General features: G+C 49.4%; 1 protein-coding gene across 5 annotated transcripts in view; it reads left to right on the forward strand.

Annotated features, from left to right (window-relative positions):
- The window catches only part of ASAP1 (ArfGAP with SH3 domain, ankyrin repeat and PH domain 1), a 189,732-nt gene that overhangs the window by 104,218 nt on the left and 64,579 nt on the right, over positions 1 to 20,935 (forward strand). For all 5 annotated transcript variants that reach the window (XM_036437548.2, XM_036437550.2, XM_036437549.2 and 2 more), the window contains one exon: positions 18,632 to 18,704. In XM_036437548.2, coding sequence (XP_036293441.1) covers positions 18,632 to 18,704 — 73 coding nt within the window. The remainder of the gene's footprint in view (positions 1 to 18,631; positions 18,705 to 20,935) is intronic.

The following is a 20,935-nucleotide window of genomic DNA, read 5'->3' on the forward strand; positions in this document are numbered from 1 at the left end:
ACATTGGCCCGCGTGGCTTACGGTCGCTGGGGGCTTCCTCTGGCCGCCTGAAGCCATTGTCTGGCTGCCTCCGTTCAGAGTGTGACTGACCGTGGACACCACGCTGTGCTTTGCATCTTCACAGCTTCCTCCTCCTGTAGCTGGAAGTTTATACTCTTCACCTATCGATCCCCTGTACCCCTCCCCCCTTTTGTATACGCGAGGAGCTGGCCCTGTGTGTAGGGGCACTGTGCCTTACTAATAGCAATGCAGACCCGGTGGCCGGGCCCTGGACTCTGACATCTTGTAGGGGGAGCATCCGTTCCTTTGTGGAGGGGCCTGGGCTGGGTCTCTGACTCTGTTCCCTTCAGAGACGCTGGCTCGGGAACTCCCTGGCCTTGCTCCCTCTCCTTGGCCGCCCTTGCTGTGGAGCCTGCTGAGCCGCCCTGCTTCCGCTGGGTGGTCACTCTCCGTGTCCTTCAGCCGCTGGTGTCGTCCATGTCAACTTTTCCACGCACTTTTTCCATCGGCGAGTTAAAACAAAAACGCAAGCGAAATAGACCTCGCGTCTCTGCTGCGGCTCCTTCGGTAATAACCACTTTGCCTCTCAGAGCGAGCACTTAGCCCCGCTCGCTCCGGGGGGAAAGTGCTTTCTGGCTCCGAGGAGAGCACCTGCGCCCGCAGCCCGCGCGTCCCCCGGGACCGTGATTGAGAGGCGGGCGTGACCCTGCGCCGTCCGCTGCCTGTGCCTAAGTGGGTAGCGGCCCGGAGCCATTACCGCCGCCTTCGGGAACCTCCGGTAAGTGGATTAGTGGGCTCTCTGCGGCTCTGATGGACCTGTGGAAAGCCCTGCACAGGCTGCATTTGTCCACCCATTTGCTTCCCTTCCCGGGGCCAGAAATAGAACTCCGAGGGCGGAAGCCGCCCGGCTGTGGCTGCAGGCCCTGGGAAATGGGGAGCTCCCGGTGTGGACTCTCTTTCTGCGTGCTAGGGCTCCCTGGCCTCTCGGATTCCCTTCTCTGAAACTCCAGAGATGGTTATGATTGACCCTTCTTCTTGTATAGATGAAGCGACAGTCTAAGAAAGTCTAAAAATAAATAAATAAATAAAACGAGCTAAGATCACCCTGCTACAACGTGTGCAGTATCTGAATCAGGAGCTCTGGCCTCAAGAGTCTACGCCCCTGTGCCTCTTCACGCAGTCTCCAGTTCAAGTTAAGGGTACGGGTGGGAACCATGGGGAAGAGAAAGAGAAGGATTCCGGTGGCCGGAGCTCAGAACCAGTCACATTCTGCACTGGATTAGGGGGGCTTTGCGAAGCTCTTCTGACCCCTCTAGTCCATTTCTGCCCATGTCTGCTCTGCACTGACTGCCAAGGAAAAGATATGCATTGCCATCCATTCCTCTTACTCCCCAGGAAATGGTCTCTGCCCATTTTTTTACAGAGAGGAAGGAAGAGAGATAGCTAGAAACATCAATGAGAGAGAAACATCCATTAGCTGCTTCCTACACACCCCCAACTGGGGATGTGCCCGCAACCAAGGTACCTGCCCCTGACTGGAATTGAACCCGGGACACTTCAGTCCGCAGGCTGACGCTCCATCCACTGAGCCAAACTGGTTTCGGCGAGTTCAACAAATCTTGTTGAATACAAATGATCATCTGGAATCAACCAAAGGCCTGAATCTGCGCTTTGGGAGGAAATGTTTTTGTTTTTGTTGTTTTTCTGAAATAAATCAAGCAGTTGCACGAAATACATTGAAATTGGAGAGAGGCCATCCCAAAACACTGAGGCACACCCTTTCCTCCAGCCAACCGAGATGAGCCACGGACAACAAAATCAAGAGTAAGAGAAAGCTAGACCTCCAGTTGCCAGATCATTAAGAATTTAGTTAGTAACTCAGCAATTCTTGCCATTATTGCTCTTGCAATAGAAAGACACGCAGCCTTTATTCCCGTGAGGATTTTGTGCATTGTAAAAATAACCAAGTGGAAAGGAATGAAATCCAAACACAATGGCACACGGTTGTCGTAAACAGGAGACGGGAGAGCAGTGACGTGAAGTGAGTCATTTACTGGGGAGACAAGCAGGTGAAATGCGTGTTTTCACCGGGACCGTTACCCACTGAGATGAAATCCCAATAATGAAAGCCGCTTGAGCTCTGTGGGTGAGCATTCTGATGGTTTGTAGTTTGTGTTGTTCCACGTCAAAAACCTCTTAGCTTTTACCTCATTCCTGAAGGAGGCAGGAAGAGAGAGAGCCGGGGAGGGGGTGCGGGGATGTGGGTCACCGGGGCTGGAAGATGGACCTCAGAGTGAGATGTAGCCCCGGAGTCCGCTCAGCGTGTAGAAATGGGAGATGCGGCTATAGGTTTTGGCTTCCTTCCCTCGTTCTCTCTGAGGTAGTAAGCCTTCTTCGTGTCAAAACTAGGTAAGGTGTAATTTCTTGGAAAAGAAAAACAAGTTCCTTGGATTTTTTTTATTTTTATTTTTTGTTACTCCTCACCCACGGATATTTCTCCATTGATATTCTTAGGGAGTGTGGAAGAGAGGGAAAGACAGAGAAAAACATCCATGTGGGAGAAACACATCGATTGGTTGCCTCCTGCACAAGCCCTGACCAGGATCTAGGCCCGGGAGGAGCCTACAACCGAGATATGTGCCCTTGACTGGAATTGAACCCGGGACCCTTTGGTCCACAGGCCAACGTTCTGTCCGCTGAGCCAAACCAGCTAGGGCTTGGGCTATTTAAGAAATACATCTGTACAGCTAATTTTACCTAGTGAACCTCTTCAATGAGGGAAGTTATTTATGCTTTTACATACAAAGCCCCGTCTGTGTTGGAGATCACAAACTAGGACTGAAACGTGTTAACATCAAGTGAAGTTCTGTGGACTCGGAAATATTCTAGTCAAGCTACAGAGCGCAGTGCAGTAACGGGTCAGGATATGAGTCGTGTGATCGAAATCATCCATCTTGACTGGAGCAGGGAGCCTGGGTCCAGATGGGGAGGGACTTTGTCTGGGGCTTTGGTCTTAGATGTTCGATAACTTCTATTTTGAAGTAATGCCTCGAAATCTTGTGATTCTGGGTGGGCTTGGAACAGACACTTGGCCTCTTTATCTGTTCCAGAGACCAAATAATGCAATGGCTAAAAATAACTCTGCTTTGGATGCAGACCTAGCCTTGCAGCCAGTGCCCCTACCTCTATGTGCGGTCCCACTTCCCCAGGGGAGTGACTCAGCTGACGTGACCCTGTCCGGGCGGGGACCTCTCTGTGTTAGGAGACAGTTACCCCTGGCACACGAGAGGGAGAGAACCGGTCCTAACCAGTTATCCGAACTGACATTTCTACACAAAGCCGAGATGATCACCAAATATCGTGGTGAAATTTGGCTAGGGGACTCTGGTAGGTGGCATAGACAGTGGCATATACAGTTGACACTTTAAAAGCATGGTGTTACCCGGCTGGCATAGTTCAGTGGTTGAGCATCAGTCAATGAACCAGGAGGTCAAGGTTTAATTCCTGGCCAGAGCACATGCCCAGGTTATGGGCTTGATCCCCCAATAGGTGGCGTACACGGGGCAGCCGATCAATGAATCTCATCATTGATGTTTCTATCTCCCTCTTCCTTCTACTCTGAAATCAATTTTTTAAAAAATATTTTTAAATATATTTAAAATAATAATAGAAGCATGGGGTTAGGGCATCTAACTTACACAGAATTGGAATTTCTAGTGGTCACTCTGCTTGCAGGATCCCCAGCCTCCAGGTTGGCCGATGGACAGTGTGGGTTTGAACTGTGCAGGTCAGTTGAACTGTGCTCAGTTGAAGACAGTTCTTAAGTATAGACACGCGCAGTTCAAGCTGGGTTGTTCAGGGTCAGCTGTGTCACCTGGGCCGTAGTTTAGCATGTTGACACATGTTGAACCTTCTTGTTCATTTCCTGCTGCTGACCTTGCAGGCGTGTGTAAACACTCATTTGAACTGTCACTACCTGTATTCCCAGGACATCCTGTGAACAGTTTTGTTGTCCATTTCCATGCAGCTACAGGTCTGATCAAGGTCGCACAATTTGGAACCCGTATTGCAGAAACCTGCATCGCCATTCTGCCTCTGGCTGTGTGGGTCATTCTGAAACCTCGGATTTTACTTTCAAATTCACCCACAGCCCAGCCACACTCTGCCTTTTCCCGGGGTCTGAAGAATGCATCCCAGACAAAAGGCCAGTTTCGGTTGACCTTAATTCTCCCTCCGTGGCATTCCTTCAGTTCTGTGTGTTTGAAATTCAAGGCCTGTCCGGTTTCAAGTACACTTTTTAGAAAGTCTGAAACAGAAATGCATTATTGGACCAGCCCTGCGCTGCGGAGGCCAACGGTGGTTTTATGCATGAGCCACAGTGCTTTTCTTGTTAGTGGTTTCAGAGCCTTTGGCTGTTTCCCCCCCCCCCTCCCTCCGTCCTCCCTCGGATTTCTTGAATCATGCTAAGGAACTCGATATTGCTCTTGTCCTGCAGAAGGCAAGCGAACGTTGGCAGAGCTGTCAGGGGAAAGAATTCCGTTTGACAAACAGTAGTGTAATTTTGTGGCGACGGCAGATGATTCTCCTGAGCTGGAGACTCACCAGGGAACCAAGTGCCTTTTTAAAAATGTGTTTATTTAGCATATCATCTAACAATAATGAGGTGTTTTTTTTAACTATTTAGAGAATAAAGCTCACCCTCCACCCCTCCCCCCTCCACCCAGCCTAACCTAACTTATTTATTACCATTCCATCTTTTCTACTTGCGCGCATTGTTTTAAGCAGTTGGCTTTTTCGCTTTAGAAAACAGCACCAAAGTTGCTGTCTAGTTTTGCCGTTTTTGGTAGTTTAAGGGCCACATGATATCACCATGTAGATTTTTCTTAATTCACTGAACCACTTCTGTATTACTCGGTTTCCAAAGACGGCCTGCATTGTGGCTGAGACCATCAAGGCCGTGGTCCACTTGAATCACATGCCATTTTCCCCGCTTTGGGGCACTCTCCTTGGGATCAAACCTACATTTTCTACACGAAGCGGAGATGCTCTTCGTATGGAAGTGAAGCTGGGAGCGGGGACTCTGGTGGGTGGCAGGGAGCGCATTCCTGGCACTTGTGCCGCCACGGTGCTCTGTCGGGGTGCTGGGCACCTCCACCAGCCACCCAGAGACCTGGTGTTTGCAAAGACTGTGTGTCTGCTGCTCTGGCCTAGCTCTCAGTGGCTTCTCGGGGTTCTGTCTAGAGAGGGGGCTTTAGGAGACGTTCCCTAAGGAGAAAACACTGTTAGTCATTTGAGTTCACTGCTCCTGTGAAGGAATACTCCACCCAAAGATCACCTTGTGGTTTTTCTGGGGTGAGGAGGGAGGATTACCACTCGTCTCACCCAGCAGGAATGCCAGTCCACAGAGCAAGAAGAGCCTGCATAGGAATCATAGCTCCTGTGCCTGCCTGGCCTCTCTGAACCCCCGCTTCCTCCTCCTGTGTGAGATAATGAGTGGTGCCCGCCTTGCCAGGCTGCTGACAGAAATGATGAACTTGATCCCGTGTCTGTATGTGCCCAACTCGCGGAAGGCACTCTCTTCTGGAAAGTACGTAGCCTCGAGCAGGGCGTAGCTGAACTTGATTTCTCTGATCCTGCTGTGTAATAGCTCTGTGGTCTGCAGAGGCTAATGATGCTGTGGGTTCTGAGACTGGAGGAGCAGGAGCGCCATGTCAGCTCTGCTCTCTGGGAAGCAGACTCCCTCCAACTCACTGCAACCGGTGATGGCGAGCAGGGGGTGGGGTGGGATGAGGGTGAGGTCCAGACCACCTGGCGAGCTCTCAGTGACCTTCTGTGTTGCCTTCTGCTCACACTCCTGCCTGGCCTGGACCTGCCTCAGCTTTGCACGCCTTTCCTCTCCTGCCTGGTCATAGTCTGAGTCATCACAAAGGCACGGACCTGGCCCAGCTGGCCCATCACTGCCTTTCCTCTGTCCCCTTCTCTTCTCTCTCTTCTCATTTGAATTGCTGAGAGGGTCAGATCTGATTGGCCCAGCTCATCTTCTCTTTCCTCCAACCACTTGATGGGTTGCTAGGAAACCCTGGTCAAGCTCCCTTCCCTGGTCCATTCGCAGTAGCCAGAGGGAAAGTGGGTGGTCACTTACTACCAAACCCGGCTCTCTCTCATGTGGTCTTTGAGTTGGGCCTTTTGGGAGCTAGCTGATGTGATCCACACACATGATCAGACATTATATGGCAGATAAAGTATATTGATAAACATATTACGAATTTGTGGGGGGGTAGGGGGATCTTTTTCTGTCCCCATGCTACGTAAACGCAGAAACATTCTTGAGGCAAAGGGTTAAGGACAACGTGTGGCTCCAGAAAGGATTTCTCTTCTCCCGATGCAAGGCAGACGTTGGGCGGAAGGCAGCGAACTCTGGCTCAGTGACTCAGGACTGCCACGGGTTCACATTTTTCATGAGCGTGTCATCCAAGGAAATCCTGGCCATGGGGTCATGGAACAGGCCTCTGTGTTTACCCTTCTGCAGAAGTGAAAAATGCGAAGCATTTCATAATCCATCCGAAGATAAACTTGTACTTGAGGTCTGTTCTCCGGAGCTTTGGGGCGAATTTTCAGGGGAGCCTGTTTTCTAGATATTTTCACATTTTTGCGATAGCCTTTATCCCGGCGTGGATCATGGGAAGCGAGGGTTCCAGCTCTTAGTTAAAGACATCTGAGAAACTCAAGTTCCAGCTGACACTCCACGACCACTTTCTTCATACTTCAGAAAGGTTTTTTTTCACCCATGTCCTCCCTGAGAGTGACAGTGGCTAAACCTGTAACGTATTCGCAATCCTGGGGACATGGAGACACCTTAGGAAATATATGTTTCTCTCCCGTGCTGATGGATAGCTAATGAGAAAAGCACGTGTGGTTCATGTTGTCTCTGTCTGTCTATTTCGTTTATTTCTGAAACATACAGTACTTTTTGGGGAGTAATTCTGAAGTTCACTTGTTTTTTTCCCCCTTTACACCTGTTAGCCATATTTACTTACTCATCTACAAGTGTTTATTGTATTGTACAACCACAGGGTGTGAGCATTGTGAGAGGTGGGTGGGGGGCTAAATGTCAGTGGTCGTGGATGTAAGAACAAAAACTAAGGGAGAGAGTGAGGTCCCTGGACTGTAATCCTGTCCCCTCCGAATCCCCCACCCCACCTCCCCTGGCCGCCTCTGCACGGAATTGAGATTTTACTGTCCGAGGTTCTTCCTCTGGGTCAGCTCTGTGGCTGCCTGAGGGTGCTTCCAGACAGACCCGAGTGGATGTGGACATCCCATGTGTGATGCCTGGCAGTCTTTTCTCATAATCAGAGATGCCCTGGGCTCCCCCGCCCCCCACCCTACCTCCATGCATACATAGCACCCCGCTCCAGTATTTCTCAAGCACCCCATCCCTCCACACCTCTTCCCAGTCCTTCTCAGACCTGGAAGAAGGCCTCACGGTCGGGAAATGTAGCATAAAGGCAGGAACCCCCTGAAACTGGGAAGATCCCGGGCTCATGACCAGCACTCCCACTGCCCCGTGTGTGTCTTCTCGTTTCACTGGCTGTTCATTTGAGCGCCAGGCGAAGTGGGTGGCTTGCATTTAGGAAGACATTGTCCGGATGCAAATAACTCCCACCTCCCTCCCCTTCCTGCCCCTTGTCAGAGCCTGGAACCTGGGAAGTCATGTGAGTGAGGCCACGTGGCATAGTGGGTTAGAGACCGAGCGTGACACAGCCGTGACGGCTCGTCAGGTTTTCTTTAAGAACAGCACTTCTAATTTCCGCTGAATTTGTCTGAGAATCCTGTAGAGTCATCCCCAGCCCCTGCTGGCTCAGAGCCATGCTTGTTTGCTATCTACTCCTTCGTCTTCGCGCAGACAGGAGCGCACAGTCAGGCAGCAGGAAGGCCTCACACCCCGGGCGGTGTCCATACAGCCCTGCAGGAGGTCTGGCAGGGTTTAAAGTGAATTGTAGCCCTAGCCGATTTGGCTCAGTGGATAGAGCGTCAGCCTGAGGACTGAAGGGTCCCAGGTTCGATTCCGGTCAAGGGCATGTACCTTGGTTGCAGCACATCCCCAGTAGGGGGTATGTAGGAGGTAGCTGATGGATGTTTCTCTCTCATCAATGTTTCTAACTCTCTCTCCTTCTCCCCTCTTCTCTGTAAAAAAAAAAAAATCAATAAATATATATATTTTTTAAAAATAAAGTGAATTGTAAGCACTCAGATGTCTACTCTGAGCTTTTCTTTCCTCAGTAGTAACTTGTGAGAAATGACTTCAGTTATTGGCTAAAATGAAAGGACACATTTGAAGGGAGTGGAAAATAACGAGGATGTATGAGCTTGTTGGGAACAAATGGGAATTGGGGGGAAATCCCAGTGGAGCATTCTCCCCTACTTAGTAATCTCAAGGCAGGGAAGAAACCTCCAGCCTTCCGAGTGCGTGAGTCAGCACCTTATTTCTCCGGAGTAAGGCGATCGCTATTTCTTCAATTAACTCAGGTCATGGGTTTTGTGAACCATACTCTGTGGGAAGACTTTTTTTTTTCCCCTTTCTTCTTACCCCTGGCCTTCAAAACATTCAAAAAAATTCCGTAAGTGGACAGATGCCCTTCTGGAATTTATTTTTCAAATTGTTGGGACAAACAGGGAACATGCTTTCATACCACTTACCCCAATATTGAAAAAAATGAAAGGAACAGGAGAATTGAGACGAGGACATTTGGATATTTGTGGGTGTTTTTAAGGAATAAATCAACTAGTCCGTCCATAATCATCCATTATCTATATAAGCATGAGCACCAGGACCATTGCATTTGGAATATAACTGCGGGAGACAGCCGTAATCGCAACGAGTTCCATTCTCAGAAGTAAATGTACCACTTAGGGAACGCCTCCCCGGTCCACCCACTGGCTCTGACATCGTATGGCTAGCCCTCGGGGGCTTTGTTTGGAAGGGTGCATGTTACAGACCCGCTATTGCGTGTGAGTTAGAGTTGTGGAGGGGGGATTAGAGTTGAGGATGGTGCACATTAGCCATTGTACCTTTAAGGTGCCCACACTTTGCGTTAACCACTATCCTGAAGTGCACTCAGCTATAATTTGCAAGAGGATTCCTTAGATCGTTGGGACATTTCTGGCACGTGATTGCTTTTTAGAAGAGGAAAACCTAAGGCCGTTTGTCGGAGTTGTGACCTGGGGGCATGTGAATTATTAACACACTAGAAGGTATCATCAGTGCCTGCTGGTCCTTTATAATCAAGTTTAGAAACATCCGCAACTTAAAACTGCCCTTATTTCAAAGAATCTTGATTCCCTGACAGACTTGCCGAACAGGTGGTCTTACAAACAGTAAATGCTTGGATTAGGAAAGTGAAAACACTGGCCATTGGCTTACCTTTCCACAACAAGAGACAGCTGACATCCCAGAGTGCTGGAATGCTAGGCCGAGGAATAGTGGTGAATGAGCAAAGCAGAATGCAGACCACACGGGAAACCTCCCTTAGTTACACAGGAATAGTGTACACGGAGTCAAGTTAAATTGTTTCAGAATCATGGAATTATGGGTAAAGTTCACAATTTTTATTTTTCATTTGCTTTGTATCATGTTAGCCAAAACCAAGATGTTCTGAAGTTTTCCTTTTTGCCAGGAAAGCAGAGGGTTGCCTCTGTTCCGCGTACCATCTAAGCTCTTTGTTGACGCAATTGGCTCACTTCACCCACATAGCTGTGAGATAGGTCACTGAGGAGGAAACTGAGGCACACTGGGCTCGGTAACTGGGTCCGGTCATGTAGTTAGTTAGTAGCGGAGCCCCAAATTCTGTGCTCTTAGCCACCATGTGTAAATCCCAGCACCTGGTCTGCAGTCACGTGATTCTCGGTTTTCGATAAAATTGTGTGATTAAGCTTAAGGGACTATAAGCCATCCATACCGTATTTTGAATCATTGGGTCAAGACATCCAGGTTTAGTGGGACATGATAGAGCCTCAGAGCTGGGAGGGCGCTAAAAGACTAGCTCCGTGCTGCCTAATCTGTTGCTAAAAGACTAACTCACTAGCTCATTGGTTCCTAACTGTTTGCCAGCAAAAGCTGTTCTATGAGGTGGTGGGATAAATTCTAAAGATCCTGAAAAGGAACCTCCTTTCTGGTCTAGGTTTTACTTCTTTTACGGAACTCTCATTATGATTATAATATGGAAATGGTGTATTTATAACTTTTTTTGGTCTTTAAATACCTCGTTCTACCTATAATTATTATTTTCCTAGGCATGGAGCTGAAATTGCTTCATGATGAAAAGGCCGTGGTGCTTGTGGGTGGGTGTGCCACGCCGAACTTTAGAACTACAGCAGAAATTAGAGGTTCCCAAGGTAATTGCTGTGATTACTGTTTTCTATTTGGCCCAGACAGGAGCTCTTGAAACACAATATTCTACTAATTTTTTAAATGTACGGTTTGCAAGGCAACAAGGAAATTGCTGAGAGTGGGTACTATTTCTTCCTCGTTTTCTATGAAAGTGAACATCTTGTTGGGTCTCTTGTAATTGCTGAGGAAAAAGCAGACATTGACTGTGTTACAAGATATTCTTTAAAAATGTTAGCACTAAGCCAACCTTATGATAGTGTATAAGGGAATTATTTTAAAAGAAAACAATTTTCTAGTTATAACAGTCCCAGCTAGCAACTGCTTTTAAACATCTCTGTGTATCTCTCTAAACTTTACATTACTGCGTAATTCATATCTTTATAATATACTAGAGGCCCTGTGCATGGGTAGGATTCCTAGGCCTGCCCAGTGATCAGGACTGATCTGTGGGGTGATCGGGCTGGGGCGGTGGTCTGCTGGTACCCACCTTAGCTGGCCTGGGGCCTGCAGGCTGGGGCAGCTCCTGCGTTGAGCGTCTGCCCCCTGGTGGTTAGTGCGCATCATAGCAACTGGTCATTCTGCCATTCGGTCAATTTGCATATTGAGCTTTTATTATGTAGGTTGTGCTTTTAAGTTCTAAAAGGTATTTCATAGCATTTGCACATATCACATAATAGATCCCTCATAAACAGCAGTTCTTACCTTTCTAATTACATATATAATTTTTAGGGATCATATTCTAAGCCCCCTATTAGTTTCCTGTTTTATTTTGCCAAATAACCGGGTCTATGTTATTTCTAACTTTTTTTTTTTTTTAAGAGTAGAGAACTTTATTTTTTTATTTTTTTTTTTAATATATTTTATTGATTTTTCACAGAGAGGAAGGGAGAGAGATAGAGAGCCAGAAACGTCGATGAGAGAGAAACATCAACCAGCTGCCTCTTGCACACCCCCTACTGGGGATGTGCCCGCAACCAAGGTACATGCCCTTGACCGGAATCGAACCTGGGACCTTTCAGTCTGCAGACCGACGCTCTACCACTGAGCCAAACCGGCTTCGGCTATTTCTAACTTTTTATGCTGTAAAACCTGCTGACATGTTCTATGGTATCTCTTTTTTTTTTTTTCTTGTTGAGGGGAGGGAGTTGTAGTAGTTTTGACAGGAGTGAGAGGGATTACTGGGTGAAATGGAAAAGCACATTTGTGCCTGGGACACGGTGTGTCCTGTCTGCGGATTGTGATGTTTCTCTGAAGTATTTATGACTTTTCCTGTTTTTCACAGCTGTGGGAGGATAAAAAGACACTTCAATATTATTTTAGTTGGAATTTAAAAATCATCCGTGTGACTGAGATTATTTGAGGGTGTTTGCTATTTTCAGTTTCTCCTGTTGATGTCTTTTGTCCTTATTCTTCTAGATTGTTTTTGTTACAATTGTGTTTTCCTCTTAGTTCCTCTATCTTGGCTTTGTTAAATATTGATTGAAGTAATTTCTCTTTTTCCTGATGGTGCCTATTGTTGACATTAAAAAATCATTAGGCTCTTTGTTAGATTTCTTTTTTAAATACAGAGTTTCCTATATTGATGCCCCAACATTGTTCTGCAAGTATGCAAAAGCAAAAAAAAAAAAAAGTATTCTGATTTTAATTAATCATTCAAGTTGTTTTAGTTGTGGCTTGTTGGGTTATAGAGGGATAGTACCCATTTCTTCCAGCTCTCCCCGTCTTTCCTGTCCGCTGTGCGGTGGGTTTCCGGAGGAGAGCTGCAGTTAGCATGTGGCGTGCTATACCGATTTGTCTCCGCCTCCCTTTTCTCCAGAAGACTCCAGCCTCTCTCTGAAACAGCTTTCTGCAGTTCACAGGGTCGGAAACGCCCCTGCAGTTCATCTCATTGTGTTCTTTAATAGCACATTAGTCTTTTCAGTGATCAGGTTTTTGGAAGTGTCCATGCAGATGTGTCGCTGATGTTGCCTGGTCTCAGTGGAATGAAGTCTGTCTGTCTTAATAAAAGGCAGCGCTCAATGCTGACCAGACCCGCATGCAGCAGCTCTGAGGTTTCCTCTGGAGAACACACAGGACGTCCAACCTCAGCCGAGACACGGACTTCACCAACGGATCATGACTCGTATTCCCTTCCAATGTCCGTCCTCCGCCAACCGGGAGCTGGGCCCCTGCACGGGGCTCAGCGCCTGGCATACTGGGCACATGCGTGGGGGGAAGTGTGGTTTATAAACGGAGAGGCCATCAAGTGTGGCAGAAAGGACACAGACTTAGGAGTCAGACTTCTCTGGCTGAGAAGCTGGCTGGAGTCTTTTCCTCGTTTTCCGGCCCTGGGCACTTGCTCTGGCTCAGTGTCTTCGCCTGCACAGGAGCATTATTCCTGCTTGTGTATATGCTTGATAGAGTCTTTCGACGCAAAATTCGAGACGAGCTTTTGGAAATGTGTCTTGGAGGACAGGGTGTGAGCCAGGAGGCAGGGTGGCTAGGATCAGAATGTGACCCTTTTCCGCATAGAGATCGTATGCAAGATCCTGCCCTGGGGCCTTTCCCTGTGGATGCCAACTGTGTGGCTTTCAGGCAATTAAAATGTCTTCCATTTGAAACAAAACCTAACCTGCTGACAGGCTTCGCTGAAGCAGTACACATATTATCTCCAAAATAAAAACTGTTTGCTTTCCAGAAGATCAGAGCCAGGAGGGACTGCAGATTGGTCCAGTTTTCCAAACTTACAGATCGGGGAGTTGGGGACCTGCCAGGTCTGAGGAGCAGAGTCAGATTGGGGTGCCTGGTGACCCCGATCAGGGAAGTCCTGGGGAGGGGTCAGAAGGCTGGCCACAGCGGGGAAAAGAATGGAGTGCATGGGCAGCATCTTAGAAGACTGTTTGCTACCATTTGTCGGGGGTAGGGACGTAAGAAACAGTCGTTGGGAATGAAGAGAGGCGTTCGCAGTGGGACAGAGATTTTGCAGGAGACATGACAAAGCCCAGTCTTACAGGGTGAGCCTGGGTCTGTAAGATGGGTAAGGAGATGGCGAGGACAAGGCCAAAGGCAGGAGGTTGTTGAGAAGAGAGAATTCTAGCTCCTGGAACCAGCACAGATAGGGCCAAAGAGGCCAGAAGGAGGCTCGGGGCGTAGGCCCCGTGAATTTGGATATAAAGAGAGAGGTCAGAGGGCACAGTGGGCGTCTGCAGAAGGGGTGAGGTGGGGACAGGCTCTGTCCGCTCTGGTGGGCTTTCAGTAGAGGCAGAGGCTCCTCTGGCAGGGTGTGGAGGGCGAACATGGAACAGCCCGGTGGGGAAGCCAGGCTCTGGCTGGGCAGCGTCAGGTCCAGCAGGCAGAGGTGCTGTGATGGCCTCACTGTGCCGGGAGGGAGAACTGGCCGATTGGTGGCTTGTTGGGTACAGAGGGTTAAGCAAGCGGAACGTGGCCTCAGGTCCGGCCAGGCTTCCTGATCCATCCTCTGAGTGCCGCCTGGGTGTGGAGGGGCAGGCGTGTTTTTGGAGGGAGCCTGAAGTGTGCGGTGCGGTCCGGGGGGAGGAAGTGGGTTGAGCCACAGAGACATTCTTTAGAGCAGTTCTATTTGGGAAATACCCAGCTTGTGGGCTCTTCCCTTTCCAGCCTGCTCCTTTGCCTCCCGTTCCCAGCACATCAGCAGAGCCACTGTTTTGAAGGTGGGTCAGGACGAGTCTCCTCGTTCTTCCAGATGCCCGGAGGCTCTGTGTTTGCTAACCATTGGCTTCAGAGTAAAACAAACTCCTGTCCACGGCCTCTCCCCTCAGCGTGACCTGGCCTCTGCCCGTCTCTATCTCCCACGTGGCCATGTGCTTCTGAACACCAGGCATCTCTCTTCTCAGCAATGTCCGCGTGTCCTTGCTTGGTTTCCGCCTCCCACGTTGAAGAAGGAAAGTGTCTTGTCTTCACCGGGTACCTCCGCAGCAAGTGTGGCCTTGGCGTGTGGGTGCAGGAGGTATTTGTGACCCGATCCGCTCGATCTGTGGGTGCTCCCCTCCACCCCTCACCGTCCTCGGCAGGTTCTAAACACTTGAGTGACCTTCTGTGGGCCAGATCCATTTGCCTGATGTGACTGCGCCCCTGCTCCGGGCCTGGCGTGGTTCCTGCCTCCAGATGTGTGCACACCCCCCGGCAGTGCCTGTGGATTACCGTTTTCTGGGGTGCCTTTCCTTGCTTTGGGGAGTTGGATAGGTGGGCGGTGTTTTCATGCCTGGAGGGACTCTTTCCTCAGAAAGTTCGAGATGTGTTTCTGAAGGTGCCACACGGAATCTTTGCTGGGAAGCAAGTTCTCTAAGGGGCCCAAACCGCAGTCATTAAGCCTCTGCAGACCTTCGCTGTCTTTGGGTCGATTCCACCCCGTGCAAACACACAGCCAGAGGGAGTGGAGATGTTCCTGATTGAACCTGCGTGGGCACAGGAGACCCTGAGTCTTCAGGCCCCTTTGTAGTCTGAAATAGCTCAACCGGCTTAAAACCCGTCTTTGTGGGGGACGCGTTAACTTTCCATTTTTGGTTTCATTATGCAAATAAATAAACTTTAGGTGATCATTTCCCCTTGTGTAGCGGCCGCCTTGGGTTCACATTCATCTTGAAATTAACTAGCGGTAGCATCTTCACTTCCTTTCCCTGGAGCTGCCGCTGCCGCCTGCCTGCAGCTCGCCCTGCTGCCCCCTGGAGACCGAACATCCGGGCATTCTGGGTGGCACAATGTCCCCCGGGTCGCTTCCCAGCACCCCGTGCCCACTGCAGCTCTGCAAATTGACAGGGGCTCTGCTCTCAGCATTGAACTGAACCCTGAGAAAATAGAGAGAGCAAGAAGGAGCAGGCCGGACCTCTTTAGAAGTGGGGGGTTTTGAGAAGAGGATTTCAGAGAAAGGCCAGCAATTGCAAAAGCTCCGAGGCGGGGCCACGCTGGATGGGTTCAGAAAAACTGTGGGTGTGCATTAGACTTGAGTGCTGGAGAGTGTGGGAACAGAGGGCAGAGGGCAGCCGGCTGGACCCCAGGGGGCCTGGCAAGCAGCAGCGAGGACCTGGATTTTATTCCAGTAACAATGAACCCATTCACCCTTTTTTCCTCGTGTGTGTGTGTGTTCCTTTCATTGAATTCAGCAAATTCTTACTGAGCATCTTCTATGCAAAGAAAGAAACACACAGTGTTAATCCTTTGAGAGCGTCTAGCTTATTGAAGGGGGAAGAGACAGAGCTGCGCAGACCTAAAAGATACGGCAAGTGCGGATAAAGCCCCGGGCTAGCAAGGATTAATATTTTATGAGTAACTTCTCCTTTCATCGATCTTATCAAGGGCAGCACAGGTCTCCCGCTTAGGATTCTAGTGGCGGTTTGTTGTTGTTTTGCTGCAGCTGGCGGATGGGGGCCATGAGGCTGGGGAGGCAGAGGCAGAGGCAGAGGCAGAGGCGGTGTGTGGTGTGCACACATAGGCCGGTGCCTGGCAGGGCCGTGTTCTGTACATGCCTGGCACGGCTACTCATAGGAACACGCAGGTGAATGATACAGAAGCCAAGTGTGCTGGTCCTCAGAGCAAGTACCTGCATGGTCAGCCCGAGCCCCCCTCTCCTGCTGGTTGAGGTCGCGGTCCTATTTCCCTGTCATTCTCTCCCCTGGCACCTTGACTCACGGTGCTCTTCCTTACCACATTGGGTTGTTCTCTGGACTCCTTTCTGGTTTACATTATAATTGTATGCTTAGACGCTGTCATCTGTGCGCCTTACAGCAGGTAAATAATTTACTGACTTGGCTGTGAGGCGGTGGGAGAACTTGTCTCTGTCTCCCGCTTAGAGACTGTGAATTAGGCACCTAACCGCTCCAGTCACAAGGTAGCATGTAAAAAAATCAATGAAATATATTTATTTATAAATAATAAATAAATAGGTAGGTAGATAGATAGGGATACTGTTTTTCTGTTATTAGAGCTCAGCATATTCTTCTGGAGATTAGTTGTTTTTTCCTCTCTCTCTCTTTCTCTCCCTTCCTCCCTCCCTCCCTCCCTCCCTTTTGAGTTCTTTGCCTTCAGATCTCACTTAGCAATGCTGGCAGGGTGACATACCTGGGCTGGGCTGGGAGATCTGATAATGTCACAGCCCCTTTCTCCACCACTTCTCAGCTGCTATTGAAGGTGACAGGCTGGCCCTGCGGGCAGTGGAGGGAGTGGCGCTTGGGTGCACATTTAGGCGTGTTGTTTCTGGAGGCAGGAGGGCGTCGCAGTGACTAAGTGACAGTGTCCCCGGGCACTCTCAAACCTGCCGCCCTTACCAGTGCCTTCTCCTTGGCTGCTTCTGCCGGGGGCCAAACACCAGAGTGTGAAAGAGCCTGTCACCCGCACTTAACTGTGATGGAGCTGTCAAACTCCGATGCTTTTAATAACTTCTAACAGCGAGTGTGGCCCTAGCCGGTTTGGCTCAGTGGATAGAGCATTGGTCTGAGGACCAAAGGGTCACTGGTTTGATTCCAGTCGAGGGAAGGTACCTTGGTTGCAGGCTTCTCCCCAGTCCGGGCCCTGGTTGGGTTGCATGCAGGAGCCAACCAATTCATGTATTTCTCTCACATTGATGTTTCTCTCTGTCTTTCCCTCTCTCTCTTCCACTATCCCTTACCAAAAAAAATAAAAAAATAAATAAATAAAAAATGGTGTGAACTTGACACCCTATTAGTTCATAAATGAGTTGGTAAAAATTCAACCTAGATGCCAAGGCTTTTCCTGGGGGAAATAGCAGGGCAGCAGAGAGCTGGGCTCCTAGAAGGTCACGGCTGAAATCTCCCACAGCCCTCGGCTCATGTGGAGCCGGGAGCGCTAGGTGTGCATGGGCATCGGTGCCCACCCGTGAGCTCCCCTTGGACCCACCCCCTGGGGCCTCACTCCCAGGAGCTGGACTGACGGGTCATTCTCTCCCCGAGCAGACCTTGCTTCCTCTCTCAGGAGGAGCTGAGGGGTGGTCAGCGCCAGGGGACACGTAGGCGTGGCTTCTGGAACGCATTGGTGCCCTGGTGGACATCACAGGGAGGGGCGGGCACTGATTCTCTGACTTGGTGTGTGACCCAGGACAGGCTGCTTCACTTCTTTAAGACCCGGGCTTTCATTTAAAAAAAAAAAAAAAAAAAAAAAAAAAAAAAAAAATTTAAATGGTGGCAATAACACGTCTATAAAAAATAAATGGTGACCACTAGGGTTATTTTTTTTTAACTGATTTTGTTTATTTCAGAGAGGAAGGGAGAGGGAGAGAGAAATAGAAACATCAGTGATGAGAATCATCCATCGGCTGCCTCCTGCACGCCCCACACTGGGGATCGAGCCTGCAACCCAAGCATATGCTCTGACCATGAATTGAACTGTGATCTCCTGGTTTGTAGGTTGACGCTCAACCACCGAGCCACACTGGCCGGTCTAGGGTTGCTTCTTAAATGACCTTGCCATCGCTTAGTGCATTTGCACATTTGCATTTCTTTCTTTCTTTCCCTCACACACTCCTGCAACCCGCACATCTTGTCATTTTCTAACCTGGACTCGCCTCTTTAAGCTGGTGGTAGTCCCCCCTCTGACAAGACCCCCCTGGTGCCTCTGCGTTCCAGATGCCATTCGCACGCAGGACCAGGTTGTGGCTAGATGGGGTTCAGGGTCAGTCCCGGCTCCGCCACACTGGGCAAGTCAGGCTTCTTAAGAAAGCCTCTGCTTCCTCATCTCCCCGCGCGGTGGACTGGGAGAAGCACTTCGAGGCATTCTCCATGCTGTGCTTTTTTAGTAAACAGAATTTTAAAACCATACGGGTACTGTGTCTTAAACTTTTTTTTAGCACTAAAAGCGATCCTCCAGTTTAAAGTGCTGTGAAAGCTCTCGGGCCCTCTTGTTAACACTCCCTGAGTATTTTCTTTCTGGCTGAAGTGGCCACAGGTGATAAGGTGTGTTTTCTTCCCGGGTCCGTGCCATTCCTTGGTGAAGCTTGCCTCTCTCCCTTCCGGCTGAGGCAGGCGGGGGCTATGGTGTCTCAGGTGCCTGGTGTTTGCACCGCTCAGAACGATAACCAACCGGCAGCCACAGTATCCACGGCCCTCGACCCCGATCTTTGCGGAAGGACCGTGCGTTTAAAATGCTTCACTGTTAATAAATATGTCAGCTCGCGGTTGCTATGGCACTCGGCAAAACAAATGTCGTTACGAATGAGGTTTTGTTTTTGAACTCGCCAAGTGTTTCAACATCTTTTCCCCCCTGTGTTTTCTCTCTCAGGCGCTAGACCAAGATAGAACAGCTTTGCAGAAGGTGAAGAAGTCTGTGAAAGCCATCTACAACTCTGGTCAAGGTCAGTCCTCGTCAAAGCGAAGAGCTTGGTTTCAGGCAATGGCTGCCGTTTGCCCTGTTTGTAAGATGCTGAGGTTACAGAAGCCTCGATCCAAATGGAAAAAGCAGGAGGTTAAAGAAGTGCAGTTTTTCTCTCTCTCTCTCTCTCTCTCTTTTTTTTCCTCAGTCCAACCCTGCTACCGTTTCCAAAGTAAAAGGAAAAACATGCATCGCAGTGGGTTTATATTATACGTGTAAAAACTTCGTAGATGGTGGATCACTTAAAAAGTTACATAAAGGTCTTGACCACCCTACTGTATGCCTGAAAGCAAGAGAATACTGACTGTCAACTCTAATAAAACATGTGTTCAATACTTAGTGAAATGATAGGTAATTTTGCCACAGGTGACATAGGAGATCTTTAAAAATCTCTGTGTCACAATCTATAAACCAGTGGCCTCAATTACACAGGGGGATCTTTTCTCTCCGGAGTATACCTTCCACATTGGAAAATCACTGAAAGCCGCACGAGCCCGAATGCATCTATCTTGGAAGCTAAGCAGGCTCGGGCCTGGTTAGTGCTTGGATGGGAGGAAAATCAGTCAAAGTCAGAGAGGGGTAGGGGTAGGGTTAAAAGGAGCCCTGGATGCACTTCTGGCTACTCGAGCCTTGTGGCCGAGGGCATGCCAGGTGAGCTGTGTCACCAGTTGTTTCCACTTTGGGCCCGTGACTGTCGCCTTGAAGAGAAAAGTGTGTTGTCAGTCAGAAGAAAACCAAATTAAGATGAGCTGCGGGGACCAGGGAAATGCAGGCTCCAGCGCCTCGGGGAAGGAAAGAATAGGAACAGAAAATGAGATTCCAGGTCTCTTCCCTCACACCCTTGTCATCACTTCGGTGCCAGCTTGCATGGCCAGAGGGCAGGGTCTCCTACGAAATCACTTCTCCGTGCTCTAACAGAGCCTGAGGGGAGGGCCGCAGGGTCTGATGGGAAGGGCACCGGCTTGAAGGGGGCACTGGGCGGTTGGCATCCTCGCCCTGCCCCATGCGGTCACTTCGCTTTTGGAACGCCTGTTTTCTCCCAGTAAAACGGGGATCGCGGCATTATTACACGGTTGTTGAAGGGACTTAATGAGCTCCTGTCTGCAGAGCCTGCCACCTCCTGGGAGTGCCGTAACTGCCATGCACTTCTATTGCATATAAGTTCTATGTCTTATTTATGCTATCTTCATAGTCATCATGAGGTTAGAGTGCTGGAAGGAATATGGGACAAGGCAGCCCTCGGCTGCTTGTGGTCCTGCTCTCCTTTGCGGGCTGGGAATCCCGCCTCCTGCACCGGAAGCCTGGTCTCTGGCCTTGGGAGCCCCGAGGCCTGTGACGCCCTGTGATCTTCCTGTTCACACTTCTCACACCGGTTCCCTGGCACCCCTCTCTCATTCCTTACGTCCAATAAAACACTGACTTCTGATTAGGGGAGATGAACGTTAGTTGTCTCCTGACGTAGTGACCCAGTGCTGTTTGAAGGCGTGGCCTGGATTGAACGCCCAGTTTGTAACTCCTGTCTTCTCAGCGTGTGTGACTCCTGCTGAGTGGCAGGCCCTCACGGGCCCCCGCTGTCAGCGAGAAGGCTGATGGGTAGCTGCGGGGCGGGCGGCACAGCGGCCTTCAAGGTGCCGGCATGGTTCTGTGTGATTGCACGGTGATGTCTGCTTTTTTATCATTTATCAAATGCTACACTTGGGGGTTATATACCTTTTCATATGTATGTATGTCTATTATGCACTACTAAAAGTATACTTAAAATTTATGTACAAGTTGGTTCATTGAAGCATTTGGAAAAACAGAAAATAAACGAGGGATTTGCTAAATACACAAGTAGAATATAAGTAGAATACTATGCAGCCTTTAAAAGAAAAGAAGAAACTAAGGCAGTGTAGACCCGAGTTTGAATCCTTGTTCTGTCACCACTAGTTGAAGTCACATAAATTATTAACTTCCCTACCTCTTTAAGTGCCTCACCACAAAGTGAAAAAATAATGGCTGACTTGCAGAATGTTATCTGGACAGTGAGGTGGTATTTGAGGGCTCTGGCGAACTGCCTGCTGCACAGTAGGTGCTTATGAGCGCCCGGCGATGGGAACGGCAGCGGAAGCAATCGCACGGCCGCCTCTGTGTTAATTCGGGCACCGACCACTGTGATGTTATAAAGAGCTTAGTGAGCCAGTGCTGCCTCGGGAACAAGTGTCACTTCTTCAC

This window comes from Pipistrellus kuhlii, unplaced genomic scaffold (genome assembly GCF_014108245.1).
Source record: "Pipistrellus kuhlii isolate mPipKuh1 unplaced genomic scaffold, mPipKuh1.p scaffold_m20_p_14, whole genome shotgun sequence".
NCBI classification, from domain to species: Eukaryota; Metazoa; Chordata; class Mammalia; order Chiroptera; family Vespertilionidae; genus Pipistrellus; species Pipistrellus kuhlii.